The 16,639-nt window shown below is 41.2% G+C and overlaps 1 protein-coding gene across 1 annotated transcript in view; it reads left to right on the top strand.

Annotated features, from left to right (window-relative positions):
- Positions 1 to 16,639, top strand: part of LOC120533368 (zinc finger protein 585A-like) — a 49,538-nt gene that overhangs the window by 19,174 nt on the left and 13,725 nt on the right. The window contains exon 2 of the mRNA XM_039760221.1: positions 8,072 to 9,295. Coding sequence (XP_039616155.1) covers positions 8,072 to 9,295 — 1,224 coding nt within the window. The remainder of the gene's footprint in view (positions 1 to 8,071; positions 9,296 to 16,639) is intronic.

Raw genomic sequence — 16,639 nt, 5'->3', positions numbered from 1 at the left:
AAGTAAACTTTTTTCATGTTGTCATTATGGGGTGTTGTGTGTAGAATTCTGAGAAAAATGAATTTAATCCATTTTGGAATAAGGCTGTAACATAACAAAATGTGGAAAGAGTGATGCACTGTGAATACTTTCCGGATGCACTGTATAAACTGAGTATACTTTATACATAAAATATCTGTAGTCGTACCTTACATAACTGAATAACCTTTATGGCACAATAACAATTCATTACATTTATGGTCACTACAGTATTTGGATTTAATAACCTTCATGTGGGGGAAAAGGCTGACTCGCATAAATAAGCAGAGCCGAATAATGCAGTCAAGGGTGTAGCTCTTGGAAGGACTTCTTATGCTTAATGATTTGAGTGAGTCACCCGGAACGTTTTGTAGTTTTTATGAACAGTTCGAAAGTGCCTTTCCACGTTTTACTTCATTGGAATAGCAATGATAAATTGACAGATCAGACAAACGGACTTCGATTGTGACATTGTGAGAAAAAAAATCCTCTTCCAATCCCACATCCAGCCCATACCCTCCCCAAACAATTTTTTTAAAACCCCTTCTTTAGTTGATGTAAATTGGAAGGCTAACTAGATCATAGCCGGAGTTTTGGATTAGCTCGCGCATTTGATCGTGCGTGCGGGATGACCAGTGTGTTAGAACAAAAGAGATCTCAGACTGGCCGACCTGTATGTCAATCAAGTGGCAAATCCCATAGGGAGGATATATGATAGAATAATAATTTAAAAAAAAATTTTTGTTGAATGCAGTGTGATCTACCTGCACTACCTTTGCGATCTACCGGTCAATCGCGATCAACGCATTGGGCACCCCTGTGATAGCAGGTCAACCCTAATCCGCCCTCAGACCCCTTCCTGTGATTTTGATAGATTAAATATTACAATTTAAAATAATATGAACAGAATTACAAAGCGGACAACAATGTAGTAATAAATCAATGATGTAAAACACACAAGCATGTATGGCAGCAATTCAATCTGTAAACCCAGACCAACACTTACAGTACCCAACTAACACGCCACACAGGCACCACCAGCTCTGTCACTCTTTAACACTAGAATTAGCAGAGCCTACGGAAAACCTAATCCGCCCACCCTAAATCCGTTCAGACCTCTCTGCCAGCGTCTTTTGTCCTGTAAATGTGCCGATAAAGACAAGCTGTAAGCAGCCTGCTATTCCATCCCCCACCGTCGCAGAAAGTTTATTAAGTTCTCCCAGCTCATGCCTTGATAGATTATCTGGGAGTGAAGTGCTGGAGTTTTAGAGTGGAAATAATAGATTGTTATTTGGAACACACGAATATTCTACAATAATCTGTGTAAGCACTTTGTTAAAACAGAAAACGTTTTTCATATTTTAGTAGTAAATGACAAAATGTTGGCATAAACTATAGAAAGTGTGAAGCCTGAAGTCCAAAGATCAAATAAACACTTTCACAAAAAGTTCAAGGACGATACAACAGCTTCTGTGGCTTAGCGGGAAGATTTGCTGACTTGTAATCAAGAGTCCCCGGTTCAATCCTGACTTCCTCCTATATTTGCCATTTTCAGTAGTGAGCTGCTCTTATTGTTAAAATTATACAATAAACACATACATTTGGTTTGCTCTGTAACAGACGGTGTACATGTATAGGACTTGTAAAAGTTAGGTTTTTTTTTCACTTTTATTCTCTCACTCACGATCACGATACATACTACTGCCCTAGGCATCTGACGCTATTAGTTTTTATTTGAAACTGGGAGTAACTGTAGATGTGAGTGGTGTTTTGAGACAATGGAACTGGACATTCTCTGATCTGGAGGGATAAAAGCTGACACACAAACGCTGGTGAATCTGCCTTCTTCGTATCTCACCATCTCTTCATTTTTTTTATTCAGTTTTATTGAGTGTTCCTGCTCACGCAGAATTAGTATGCACCTTATGGTTTATGATGTCAAAAAAAACCAGAGACGAGGTATATATGATATTTGGAATTATTCATTGTATGACCTATATAGTACATTTCGTAAAACATTATTCATATTCATTCACGTAACATCTTGCACTTGTAATCGGTGACAGCGTGTTTTTTGTTTTTCCTGATCTTAGGATAGGACTGGGCTGAATGGCCTGTTTTCACTAGAGTGTTCTAATGTTCTACATTTTATTTATTCGTAGGCGCCTTTCTAAACACTCAAGGAGACTGAACAATAGATAAAACGCACATTATAAACTAAACTAAAAATACAAAAATTCATGTTAGACAGAGCAAATGTAATCAAAGAGAAAAAGCAGCCTTAAACAGATGAGTGTTAAGTTTAGATTTGAAAGTTTGAGATTGAATCAGTGTTTCTAAGCTCGGAGCTGGGGAGCAGAGCAACTGATTGAGGGCAATGAATGGGTAGTTGAGGAAGGGGCGTCAACTCATCAACTGCCCAACTTTGGTTCTGTCTAAAAAAAAATATGGGCATATTTTTCCAAGAGATGAAAGTGCCCCTAAAGCCGACTCCTGCAAAGTGCACTACCATCTTGTGGACATTTCAGCTCTGAGTGTGCTGCATTGTTACATGTGTTTTGATTGGTTGAAAGAACTGAAGGGGAAACAAACTAGGTTGCCCAAGTGGATTGGATAAACCGATATTGCATTACAGTAATCCCTCGCTATATCGCTTCGACTTTCGCGGTTTCACATTATCGCGGATTTTAAATGTAAGCACATCTAAATATATATCACAGATTTTTCGCTGGTTCGCGGATTTCTGCAGACAGTGGGTCTTTTAATTTATGCTACACGCTTCCTCAGTTTGTTTGCCCTGTTGATTTCATACAAGGAACGCTATTGGCGGATGGCTTAGAAGCTACCCAATCAGAGCATGCATTACATATTAACTAAAACTCCTCAATGCTATAAGATATGCATCCCGCGCGGAGCTTGATTGTTTGCTTGTCTCTGCCTCTCTCTCACCCTCTCTAACATTCTCTGCGCCTGACGGAGGAGATGTGGGCAGAGGGGCTGTTTTCACAGAGGCTGTTTGCTTAGAAGATACTGACGCTCCTCTAAAAAATGCAGTGGCAAACTTAAAAGCACAAGTATTGATTTTTGATTGTTTGCTTTTCTTTGCTGCTCTCTCTCTCTCTCCCTCTGAAATTCTCTGCTCCTGAAGAGAAGAAGATATGTTTGCATTCTTTTAATTGTGAGAAAGAACTGTCATCTCTGTCTTGTCATGGAGGACAGTTTAAACTTTTGACTAAAGGGTGTTATTTCATGTCTAGAGGGCTCTAATAATGTTAACAGTGTGGGAGAGTTTCTAAGGGCTTAAAATATATAAAAATAACTACACAAACATATGGTTTCTACTTCGCGGATTTTCGTCTATCGCGGGGGGTTTTGGAACGCAACCCCCGCAATCGAGGAGGGATTACTGTATAGAGGGCTGCTAGTTGCTGCAGGGTTGTCTCCATAAAGTTAATTGGTTATATGGTGTGATGAGATAAATGGACAGAAACCAAGGAAAAGATTTGGGGATACCTCCCGTCTAATGTCTGGCGTTTCAAGTATTGAGTGAATTATCGTCAAAAAGTTGAAAAAACATTTGACAATGCAAGACAGACAGTCGAGGGTTCTTTAAATAATGGCGGCAGGAAGGAAGTTTGAGGGAAGACAGGATACGATGTCGTCATGGCCGGCTGGAAATGACGTCATCAAAGGTGGGCCAGGAGTGACATCATCAAAGGTGGACCAGAGGTGATGTCATCATGGCCAGCTGGAAGTGACGTCATCACATGTGGACCGGAATTGACATAATTAAAGGTGGGCCGGAAAATGACGCCATCAGAGGTGGACTGGAGGTGATGTCATAATGGCTGGCCAGAAGTGATGTCACCAAAGTGGCCTTTTCATAATGAGCCATAAAAGATGGTACCAAGTGGAACTGGAGCAGAAAAGAATGTTTAGTCTCCTCTTGCTCTGTTAAAAGAGGGAGAAAGTTGTTAGTGCTTTATTTCAATCCCTCATCTTTTATTACTTCACACTCACTTGGACCCTGTAGTTGCCCCCAAAGCGCATGTGTGTGATAATGACTAGCTGCCATCTCTTGAGGAACTCGCTGCCATTGTGCTGAAGGGCGTCATTTTTAAAGGACAAGAGGCCCTGAAGCTATTTGTGGTTCTGTCCACTTCACCCAAGTAGAGAGGGCTGGATGCAGTGGTCTTGGGGGCTGACATTGAGCATTGTGGCTTTTGTGGCCCTGTGACTTTATAGACCCAAGCCATCCTTGTAAGTGATTCCTAGACAGGAACTGTAGGATTTAAAAGAGTCAAGGTAAAGGTGTGCTGGAGGGAAGGGAGTCATACTTGAGCTTGGAGGGGATGCGCTTTAAAGAGACTACTGATGTTTGCATTAAAGTAGCGAATGTTCTGCGGGAATGAATTTGATTTGGGCAGGAGGGATCATGTTATTACCTAAAGTCCCTGCTGAAGCGCACTAAACCAGCCCGCAAGAGCATCAGAGTGTGGCAGGTTGGTGCGGTTTCAGCTCTCCAAGACTGCTTCGAATTGACAGACTGGGACATTTTCAGAGAGGCTGCTATGGATGGTGACTCCATCAATCTGGAGGAGTACACAGACTCTGTGACTGGCTACATCTCCAAATGCATAGAGGATGTTACTGTTACCAAGGATGTTACCACTAGAGCCAACCAAAAGCCCTGGATGACAAGAGAAGTGCACAAGCTGCTCAAGATCAGAAATGCAGCCTTCAGATCTGGAGACAAGGCCGCCCTTAGGGTGACCAGAGCCAACCTGTCTCGTGCTATAAGGAGAGCTAAGTGGGCATACGCGCAGAAGATCAACAAACAATTCAGCAGCACCAGAGACACACGTCGTATGTGGCAGGGTGTTCAGGCAATTACAAACTACAAGCCCAATCCACACAGCAGTGATGGTGATGCCTCCCTTCCAGATGAGCTGAACAACTTCTTTGCACGGTTTGAGGCACAGAACAAAGAGCCTGCGAGAAAAGCAACACCTCCCTCCACTGACCAAGCACTCTGTCTCTCCATAACAGATGTGAGGAGGACTCTATCCAGAGTCAATCCAAGGAAGGCTGCAGGACCTGACAACATACCTGGTCTTGTGCTCAAAGAATGTGCAAGTCAACTGGCTGGTGTCCTCACAGACATCTTCAACACATCTCTGAGCCAGTCGTCAGTCCCAACATGCTTCAAGTCGACCACCATCATACCAGTGCCAAAGAAGTCATCAGTGACATGCCTGAATGACTACCGACCAGTTGCACTCACACCAATCATAATGAAGTGCTTCAAAGGTTAGTCATGTCACACATAAAGACTAATCTCCTGCCTCCCTTGACCCTCTTCAGTTTGCATACCGCTCAAACAGGTCAACTGAGGATGCCATATGCTCTGCCCTTCACATCTCCCTGACACATCTGGATAAAAAGACACATATGTCAGGATGCTATTCATAGACTTTAGCTCTGCCTTCAACACAATCATCCCTCCAAAGCTGGTGTAAAACTGAGCAGGTTGGGCCTAAACACCACCCTCTGCAATTGGATCCTGGACTTCTTGACAGAGAGGCCCCAGTCAGTTCGGATGGGCTACAACACTTCCAGCATCATCACACTGAGCACTGGAGCACCGCAGGGCTGTGTGCTTAGTCCACTGCTCTTCACCCTGCTGACTCACGACTGCACAGCCACGCACAACACCAATCACATCATCAAGTTTGCGGATGATACGACGGTGCTGGGACTGATAAGCAGGGATGATGAAAGAGCATACAGAGATGAGGTGAAATGGCTGTCCGCATGGTGTGAAGACAACAATCTATCTCTCAATGTCGACAAAACAAAAGAGATAATCGTGGACTTCAGAAAATCACGTCCTGCCCACATCCCGCTCAGCATCAACGGTTTAGATGTGGAGATTGTTAGGAGTACCAAGTTCCTCGGTGTGCACTTAACTGAGGAACTTACGTGGACACATAACACCTCATCACTAATCAAGAAAGCCCAGCAGAGACTACACTTCCTGAGGCGGCTGAATCAAGCACGTCTTCCCCCTTCCATCCTCACCATGTTCTACAGAGGCATCATAGAGAGTGTCCTGACCAGCTGCATCACTGTCTGGTATGGCAACTGCAACATATCCGACCGCAAGCGCTGCAAAGGATAGTGAAGACAGCAGAGAACATTATTGGGGTGCCTCTCCCTTCACTACAAGACATATTTTACAAACGCTGTGTCCGCAAGGCCTGCAGCATTGTGCAGGACCCCTTACACCCCTCACATGGACTTTTCACACTTCTGCCATCCAAGAGAAGATATTGCAGCATCAAAGCCAAATCTGCAGGCTGCAGGAGAGTTTTTACCCCCAAGCTGTTAGACTCCTTAACACCAGGCTGCCCCCTGGGACCTTCCACACGGCCTCAACCTCCTCTACAAAACAGAACTTTTATACATGAAAACCACTATCCTGCAAAGAACTGAAAATCTCATACTGACCTCTAAGGATTTATGAAACATTCTGACCTGTCATTGTTTACACACGTCTTAAACAACTATTATCATACACTGATAATTTCTGTATTATCTATATCTATTATTTATTATTTATTTACTTATTATATTACATATCTTACACATCAATATTGCTGCTACTTGTTTGTCCTATCTTTGCACAATGTCTTGTCTTGTTTGTTTGTGTTTTAATTATAAATTTTAAAATTTTTATTCTATTTTTAATTTACTATTTGCACATCATGTTGTTACACTGTGGACCCTGAGCTTCGCAATTTCGTCTATCTGTATACTTGTATATGGTTGAGATGACAATAAAGTTCACTTTGACTTTGACTTTGACTTTAAAGGCCGTGCCAAATTTACATAGAAGGCAAGTCACATTTAAGGATTTCAATTACTAAAATCTCGTTACTCTTTAGTCAAGTAAGCCGTCACCACAACTTGCAACTAAGTAAAAGTTTAACTCGCGCTGATGCAGAGTTGTGAATTATGAGTAGAACAAGGTCATTGTGGCAGCCAGTTGACCTAAAGAAAGGCACAACATTAAGAGAGGCACCGCATGAAAGTAATGAAATGCATAGACCGCTCTTATGCAGTGTGCCGCCTTTTGAAAGTTTAAAAAGATCAAATGAATTTAATTTGCTTTAAGATTGGGGTTGGCATAATGCATTTATCCACATGTATTAGAAGTGTAGCCGCCGAAGTAAAAGGCGAGTTCAAGCACGGGTAAAACGTGTTTACCGAAAGATATCTCTCAGTCCAAAAATTTGTTTTAAAAATATTTAGTGAAAATTAAAAGCATAATCCACACAAGAATAAAGAAAAAAGTTGTTACACACGTAGAATAAAATGTAAAAAAAAAGGAAAATGTGTCTTTTCTATACTTAAAAGATTCTTAACTTCTTCTGTACACTTTAAGCGTATGGCGCAGCACTTAAATGAAGTGTTTTTGTCTTACATGTTATTTAGCACACACGAAAGGCTCAAAAGGCACGGTTTAAAACCATGTGCCCTCTACACCTTACACGTGGCAAGGCTGATCACTAATTTTGAATAACGTTTAGTCAGAGCTGTTAGAAATGGCTAGAATATACCACTTCTACTCAACTTATGGGGGTTATAGGAACCTCCCATAGATTATGCATTGCCATTTAGTAAAACATTTATGAATCTTATGTAACTAGGAAATGGCTCTTATAAGAAGTTTCAAATAAATATAGTAATGCAGGGTGGCTCACAATTGGAGCAATTTATTTCCATTCTCTTTATTATTCTTCAGCAACTCCGTTTTTCAGTTTTTTGGGTTTTTTTTTTAATTTTGCACCTAAGTTGACAATCAAACCAAAATGTTAAGCAGAGAAAAAGCAACTCTGTCCTCACTAAAATAAATGTATTGGGGTTGGAGCGCTAGTTAGAATTGTTTTACCGCAAATAAAGTATTTTACACTAAATGTCTACTGCCAAATATTTTTTACTACTACTGTAAATAAATACTCACCACTATGTAATTGTTTTCTTTCTGCAGTTTCACAAAGCAATAGCAACTTCTCCTTCTCTCCACTGGCACAGTCCTTGCTTCAGTGCACATCACAGCAAGCAACAAATGGTCAAAATCAAAATAAATCAACATCTGCATCAAGGAGTTTCATACCGGCCTATCTGATAGGTAATCCGCTTCCTGTTGTGACTCTAATGACGATAAGTGGAATTGCCGTTCAACTTCAGATTAACAATGCAGACTCCTCCACTGTCCACCAAGAGCAGAAAGTAAGAAGTCCGAAACACAACAGCAATGGTGAACCGAGCAATAAACCCCAGAAGCTGCATGGTTGTTCTGAATGTGGAAAGCAGTTCTCCTCCAGTAGCAGTCTTAGGAAACACCAAAGAATTCACACTGGAGAAAAGCCCTATAGTTGTTTTGAATGTGGCAGACAATTCACCAACTGCACCTCTCTTCAGAGTCACAGAAGAATTCACACAGGAGAGAAGCCATATTCTTGTCCTGAGTGTGGAAAACAACTCTCTAGAAGGAGCTATCTTCACGTGCACAGAAGAATTCACACCGGGGAGAAGCCGTATTGCTGTTCTGAATGTGGCAAACAATTCACCACTAGAAGGAACCTTCAGAACCACAGAAGATTTCACACCGGAGAAAAGCCATATTGTTGTTCTGAATGTAGCAAACAATTTTCCACCCTCTCGTATCTTCAGGCTCATGCAAGAATTCACACCGGAGAGAAGCCTTATTGTTGTTCTGAATGTGGGAAACGATTTTCTCGCGGAAGTGGCCTTTACAGCCACAAAAAGATTCACACTGGGGAGAAGTCATTTTGTTGTTTTGATTGTGGCAAACGATACTCTCGTGCGAGTGGTCTGCGTATCCACAAAAGAATTCACACTGGAGAGAAGCCGTTTCGCTGTTCTGAATGTGGCAAAGAATTCTCCACAAGGGGCCTCCTTCAGTCTCACACAAGAAATCACACAGGAGAGAAGCCATATTCTTGTTCTGACTGTGACAAACAATTCTCCTCCAGCGTGATGCTTCGTGCTCACAGTAGAATTCACACTGGAGAGAATTTGTATTGTTGTGGTGAATGTGGAAAACAATTTGTGTTCTGGAGCAGTCTTAACAAGCACAAGGCAGTTCACAGTGGGGAGAAGCCGCATGCCTGTTCTGAATGTGGCAAACGATTTTTGGAAAGGAGCCATCTTCGCAACCACATGCGAATTCGCACTGGAGAAAAGCCATATTGTTGTTCTGAGTGTGGCAAACAATTTCCTTGTAGGAGCGGTCTTCAGGCCCACACAAGAACTCACACTGGAGAAAAGGCATATTGTTGTTCTGAGTGTGGCAAGCATTTTGCCACTAACAGGAAACTTGGCATACACAAAAAAACTTCACACCAGAAGCAATCTACACTACTTTCCTGACTGTGGCAAACGTTTTATTTACAAATGAATGCTCTTCAGGCCCACAGAACAACTCACAGTGGAGAAAAGCCATATTCTTGTTCTGAATGTGATAAGTAATTCTCTCAAAAGAGCACCCTTCATATCCACACAAGAATTCACACTGCAGAGAAGCTGTATTGTTGTTCTGTATTTGGAAAACGATTCCCCATCCGCAGGTACAGGAGAGAGTCCATATTGTTGTTCTGAATGTGGTTAGCGATTTTTCACAAATGAGTCACTTTCAGTCCCACAAAACATTTGATGTTCTGAATGTGAGAAAAGGTTTGGTCATAGCAGCAGTCCTGAGAACATACACTGGAGAGAGAGGTCCTGTTGTTCTTCTGAGAAGAAGACAAGAACTTGCACTCATCAGAAGCCATGTTGCTGTTCTGAATGTAGGAAACAATTCTCAAAAAGATTCTAAGACGCACAATAATTCACAGTGGAGAGAAGCCTCCCATTTTGAATGTGGCAGACAATTCTCCAATAGTAACACTCTGCAGAAGCATGTAGAAACACACGCCGGAGCGAAGCCATAATGGTCTTCCGCTCCCTGGCAACCATTTTCCCACCAGCAATAATGTTTAGAAACACTCAAGAATTACACTGTTGAAAATATTAGCAATACAGTATGTAATCGCAATTGATGAGTGAGGTTCACTCCTGTCTTGACAGTGCAGTGCAAACCAGATGTTCCTGGAGAAATTATTTCCGTTCTCACAACCATAGTAAAGACCATTGCCTGTATTTATAAAGGATCTCAGAATTATTTGTTGGAATTGCACAAAATTTCTGATTAGTGCAGATATTTGTCTCCTCCAGGGTAGAACATAAGCTATAGTTATGAAGAAGCTTTCTACACCCACACCCAACGAGTAGTAGGAGTCTACAGTTTGGGAATGAATGACGTCACAAGTTTATGACAATCCAAACCACAAAATGCCCCACATGAAGGTGTTTTGTACCTTCCTTGGAAATCAGACCCAAATGAGAGTCAAAAATAAAAATGGGTGGGATTTCAGGGGCAACAGTTTAAGATGCCCAAATTTCTTTGAAATTATGGTGACATTTTGTAGTTTGTGGTGGTGAAGCCTTAGCATTAGTTTCAGCAAAGATGGCCAGGTCTGGTTAGGTTGGGGAGCAGTCACTGGTACAGCGTGTTACCGCACCCACCACATGAAGAAACCGCTTGGGGTCCAGCTTGGCAACCCCTCAGGCAGACACGCGGTCCAGTCCCACCCTCCAGAAATGACCATCTATCTGCCACAGCCATATGTTGTTTGGGTGCCCTAATATAATATTTCAATGGCCATAAATATGTTCAAATAAAAGCCTTTATGCCGCTCTCATGGAAAGTACTTCAGAGTTACAGTGGGTGCGGAAAGTATTCAGACCCCCTTCAGTTTTTCACTCTTTGTTATATTGCAAACATTTACTAAAATCATTTAAATTATTTTTTTCCTCATTAATGTACACACAGCACCTCATATTGACAGACAAAAAAAATAATTTTTGAAATTGTTGCAGATTTATTAAAAAAGAAAAACTGAAATATCACATGGTCCTAAGTATTCAGACCCTTTGCTCAGTATTTAGTAGAAGCCCCCTTTTGAGCTAATACAGCCATGAGTCTTCTTGGGAAAGATGCAACAAGTTTTTCACACCTGGATTTGGGGATCCTCTGCCATTCCTCCTTGCAGATCCTCTCCAGTTCTGTCAGGTTGGATGGTAAACGTTGGTGGACAGCCATTTTTAGGTCTCTCCAAAGATGCTCAATTGGGTTTAAGTCAGGGCTCTGGCTGGGCCATTCAAGAACAGTCACAGAGTTGTTGTGAAGCCACTTCTTTGTTATTTTAGCTGTGTGCTTAGGGTCATTGTCTTGTTGGAAGGTAAACCTTCGGCCCAGTCTGAGGTCCTTAGCACTCTGGAGAAGGTTTTTGTCCAGGATATCCCTGTACTTGGCCGCATTCATCTTTCCCTCGCAATTGCAACCAGTCGTCCTGTCCCTGCAGCTGACAAACACCCCCACAGCATGATGCTGCCACCGCCATGCTTCACTGTGGGACTGTATTGGACAAGTGATGAGCAGTGCCTGGTTGTCTCCACACATACCGCTTAGAATTAAGGCCAAAAAGTTCTATCTTGGTCTCGTCAGACCAGAGAATCTTATTTCTCACCATCTCGGAGTCCTTCAGGTGTCTTTTAGCAAATCCATGCGGGCTGTCATGTGTCCGACAGGCCACTCTTCCATAAAGCCCTGACTGGTGGAGGGCTGCAGTGATGGTTGACTTTCTACAACTTTCTCCCATCTCCTGACTGCATCTCTGGAGCTCAGCCAAAGTGATCTTTGGGTTCTTCTTTACCTCTCTCACCAAGGCTCTTCTCCCCCGGTAGCTCAGCTTGGCCGGACGGCCAGCTCTAGGAAGGGTTCTGGTCGTCCCAAACGTCTTCCATTTATGGATTATGGAGGCCACTGTGCTCTTGGGAACCTTAAGTGCAGCAGAATTTTTTTGTAACCTTGGCCAGATCTGTGCCTTGCCACAAATCTGTCTCTGAGCTCTTCAGGCAGTTCCTTTGACCTCATGATTCTCATTTGCTCTGACATGCATTGTGAGCTGTAAGGTCTTATATAGACAGGTGTGTGGCTTTCCTAATCAAGTCCAATCAGTATAATCAAACACAGCTGGACTCAAATGAAGGTGATCTCAAGGATGATCAGAAGAAATGGAAAGCACCGGAGTTAAATATACGAGTGTCACAGCAAAGGGTCTGAATACTTAGGACCAGGTGATATTTCAGTTTTTCTTTTTTTAATAAATCTGCAACAATTTCAAAAATTCTTTTTTTTTTTGTCTGTCAATATGGGGTGCTGTGTGTACATTAATGAGGAAAAAAATAATTTAAATGATTTTAGCAAATGGCTGCAATACAACAGAGTGAAAAATTGAAGGGGTTTGAATACTTTCCGTACCCACTGTATGAATTGAGTCAGGCCAGTTTGCACCAATAACAGTGTAATGAGCACTGAAATGGAAAGACTGGGACACACAACCGAATGACTTTTCCTGGAATGTGAATGCCAGTCTCTGCCTGAACGCCATCTTGTGGTAGGTCCTAGCATCAGTTGGGACCTTCTTCTTACTCTGAGACGCTTGATGAACACGAGTGCAGGTCGTGAGTCTCAAAAGTAAAAAAGTTAATAGTATAGTTGAGAAGGGATCTTGGTCTTTAGTCTTTTTTTTTTTTTTCTTCCTTATTAATAATTGAGAGTTTGTACACAAACAAGAATTATTCCCTAGGACACTGCAAAGCATAACCTATCCGTACCAGAGGGCCATTCTGACCACATGCCAATGGGCAGTCTCTACTGGTTGGACAATTGAAGGAAAAATACTGAGACAGGGTGTAGTAGCTATGCCAGTAGTGCCAAGTTTGTTTCAAGGGGGGGTGAGAAAGAAACTTGATGGTCAAGGGGTGCAATGTGAAAAAATTCAGATATAATTGTTCGTAAAACCTTGTGCCCCATCTTCATGTTCTGCCTGTGACCTTTACTCCATGATGTGTAAATAGAGAGAGAGAAAAGATCCACAAAAGGTCGTGTGCGATGAGCCAGGGCCGCTCCGATTGTGGTAAAGTTGTACAGAGAAATGCGCCTCCTCATCGCTGTTTTGAGTATAGCAGGATTTGCAGGCCGTACTTCTTACCCTCTTCTACTAGACTGTCCTGAAAAGGAAAAAAAAAAAATAAAATAAAATAAAATGCAAACCAAAAAAGATGAAACTCTGGAGTGAGGGTTCCACCTTATTCTGGCAAGGATGCTTAGTATGTTCAGGTATCGGTGAACTTAGGGGTGTCAATCAATTTCTGTGACGTCGTGTTAATTCTTGTCGAGAATGTTAGCGTATATCGTAATTGTAAACCATGGCTTAATAAAACCCTGTCAAATGCATGGAGTAAGGACTTTTATGAAGGTGATTTGTTGAAAAAAAATATAAATTGTGGAATGTGAAATTAGGAGTGTGGAGTACAACTATAAGGAGGACTGGAGAGGGGCTCACTGTGGAAGGGCATACAAGCCCTGTTTGACTTTACATTTATTTGCTTAGCCAAAGCGACTTACGAAATGTCAAAGGGTAATAAAAATAGTATGGGGGACGGGGGGGTTTCGCATACACACGTGAAGCCCTCAAACAGCTGATCCTTATTTCTTTACTTGATTCTCAAATAAACTTACTCCAACTTCAGATTTCCTTTAGTTTAACAATGAGATGCAATAAAAATGTTCGTTTTCCTGTTAATTTACTTGTGAACACAGCCATCTCGGTGGAGAGGAGCCAAAGCGAGAAGAGAATGTCCCAGCACCTGGACGAGGCCATACATGAGGGGAAACTCGGGTGACTGGTGCCGACTTCCACCCGTTAATGCAACACTGAAGTCCTCCACACTGGTTATGCCATCACTTACTGAGGGGTTCACTGAAGCCTGGGATCAGACTGTGGCTTGTGGCTGGCTGTCCTGGTAGCCATTTTTGGTCACACTGACAGTAAAGGTGGTGTAAGGGAATAACGTTAAAACTAGAGCATCCTGGCCTTATACTGATGTGCAAGTTCGAGATGAGATCATGTAACATTTTAACTTTTTATTCACTTCTCTACAAATAGGAAGTATTATTCTATGAACCAGGTATTTACCCAAAACTATAGTGAGCAACTACTCTGGGACCTTTAGTGGGTACTAAATAGTGTGGGGATGTTTAAGGAATGTACCATTTATATATGTGCTGGCTGGCGGAACTGAAATGCCTTCTAGCTGTTCTGTGTAAGTGAGCCAAATGGATAAAAGAAGCCATTCTGTTAGGAAAGACCAGTCTGCCATGTGGCACTGACCACGAGCACATGGAGTCTCCATGGGCACTAATGGAATAAAGGACATTCACCTGGAATCTATCTATCTATCTATCTATCTATCTATCTATCTATCTATCTATCTATCTATCTATCTATCTATCTATCTATCTTATATAGTGCTTTTCATATCTATCTAATATAGCGCCTTTCATATCTATTATATAGTGCTTTTCATATATATATATATACACACTGTATATATATCATATAGTGCCTTTCATTTCTATCTGTTGTATAGTGCCTTTCATCTGTCTATTATATAGTGCATTTCTCTCTATCTATCTTATATAGTGCCAATCATATCTATCTATCTAATATACTGCCTTCTATCTATCTATTATATAGTTCCTTTCTTTCTATCTGTTGTATAGTGCCTTTCATCTGTCTATTATATAGTGCATTTCTCTCTTATCTATCTTATATAGTGCCAATCATATCTATCTATCTAATATAGTGCCTTCTATGTAACTATATAGTGCCTTTCATATCTATCTATCTATCTGTCTATCTATCTAATAGTGTGCCTTCTATCTATTATATAGAGCCTTTCATATCCATATGAAGGCACTATATAATAGATAGAAAAGATACATATATTTCATATCTATCTATTATATAGTGCCTTTCTCGCTCTATCTCTCTTATATAGTGCCTTTCATATCTATTATATAGTGCTTTTCATATATATATTATATAGTGCCTTTCATTTCTGTCTATTATATAGTGCCTTTTTATCTATTATATAGTGCCTTTCTATCTATCTGTCTATTATATAGTGCCCTTCTCTCTCTATCTATCTTATATAGTGCCTTTCTTTCTATTATATAGTGCCTTTCATATCTATTTATCTAATTTACTGCCTTTTATCTATTATATAGTGCCTTTCATATCTATCTTTCTTTCTATTTATCTAATATATTACCTTTTTCTATCTTATGGATCAAATAAAGTTTCATAGGGATCTGCACTGGCAATCAGAAGGTTGCTGGTTCGAATCCCATAAATGCCAAAAGGGACTCTGCTCTGTTGGGTCCTTGAGTCAAGGCCCTTAACCTGCAAGTGCTCCATTCTGGGTATGACGTTAATCTTGATCCAGCCCTGTATGTAGGCCCTCCAACCTGCAGGGAAAAACCTGGGGGTTTGTGGCAGAATTGGCCCTCCAGCCACCATAAAAAAACCTCCCAGTGTTCCATTCCATCTGAACTGGTCTCCTGTTGAGGTGTCACCCGTTGCATGGCTACACTTGGGTGTAATGGCTACAGCTGCAGAGAGGAGTGTGAGATGGATAGATACATGTGAAAGGCACTATATAATAGGTGGAGAGAGAGATGAAAGGCACATGTGGCCCATTTGGGTTAGTACACTTAAACAAGGATTTTATTAAAAGAACATTAAAGCATATTTGACATTAAACTTTTGTTAAACTCAAAATTTTATTTTTATTGCAATTTTAAAATGGAATTTTTAATTTTAATTGTTTTGTACTGAAACAAAGTCAGTGGCTCACTGATACTGTGAGACCTCGAGCGAGTCACTTTACCTGTCTGTGCTGTGACTGGAAAACCATAAGAAAATGTAACCAATTGAATCTCACGTGTTGTAAATCACCTTAGATAAAGACATTAAATAAATAAAATCAAAGCAGCTTTCATTTTAAATGGTTGCTTCAAGTTTAGTGACATGTCATCCTCGGGGACTCCCAGACTTTCCAAGCTTTGCTCACTTTCAGCAACCTGTACCAGGCAATCAGCCCACATTGGCCCCATATTATCCTTGGGGGTTCAACTTAAGGGGCCCCTGTAATAAATGCACAAGTTGTTTTTTTTTTATTTTGTAACCCAAGTGGGTGACCTTTTTCCTCTGTTTTATGCTCCTCTGCAGCCGATGCCTCATAAATCTTGACTTCTCTTTCATGACTTTCATCATCCGATATTTCCAAGTATGATTCTCTGCAGTCTTAGGGTGTCTTTCTGTGAATTTCTGTACATCGCCTGCCTATTAAAGATTATGTAACACAGGGGAGAAACACGAGTTAGCCAGTGTCCACTTAATGTGACAGCAACACACAAGAATATATTTGGTAAGTTATAATATTTACACTTTTAAAAATGTAGTTAATTTTAAAAACACAGTCATTCAAAAGCAATTCGATAACGCAGCTGGTTCTGCTAAGTCTGGTCGCTCATCTCCATTTCTCCCACTGCATTCATTACCCACTCCAAGCAGCTGGATCA

This window comes from Polypterus senegalus, chromosome 8 (assembly GCF_016835505.1).
Source record: "Polypterus senegalus isolate Bchr_013 chromosome 8, ASM1683550v1, whole genome shotgun sequence".
Taxonomy (NCBI): Eukaryota; Metazoa; Chordata; class Cladistia; order Polypteriformes; family Polypteridae; genus Polypterus; species Polypterus senegalus.
Note: the sequence above shows the minus strand (reverse complement) of the source record. Positions and strands in the feature narration are given on the sequence as shown.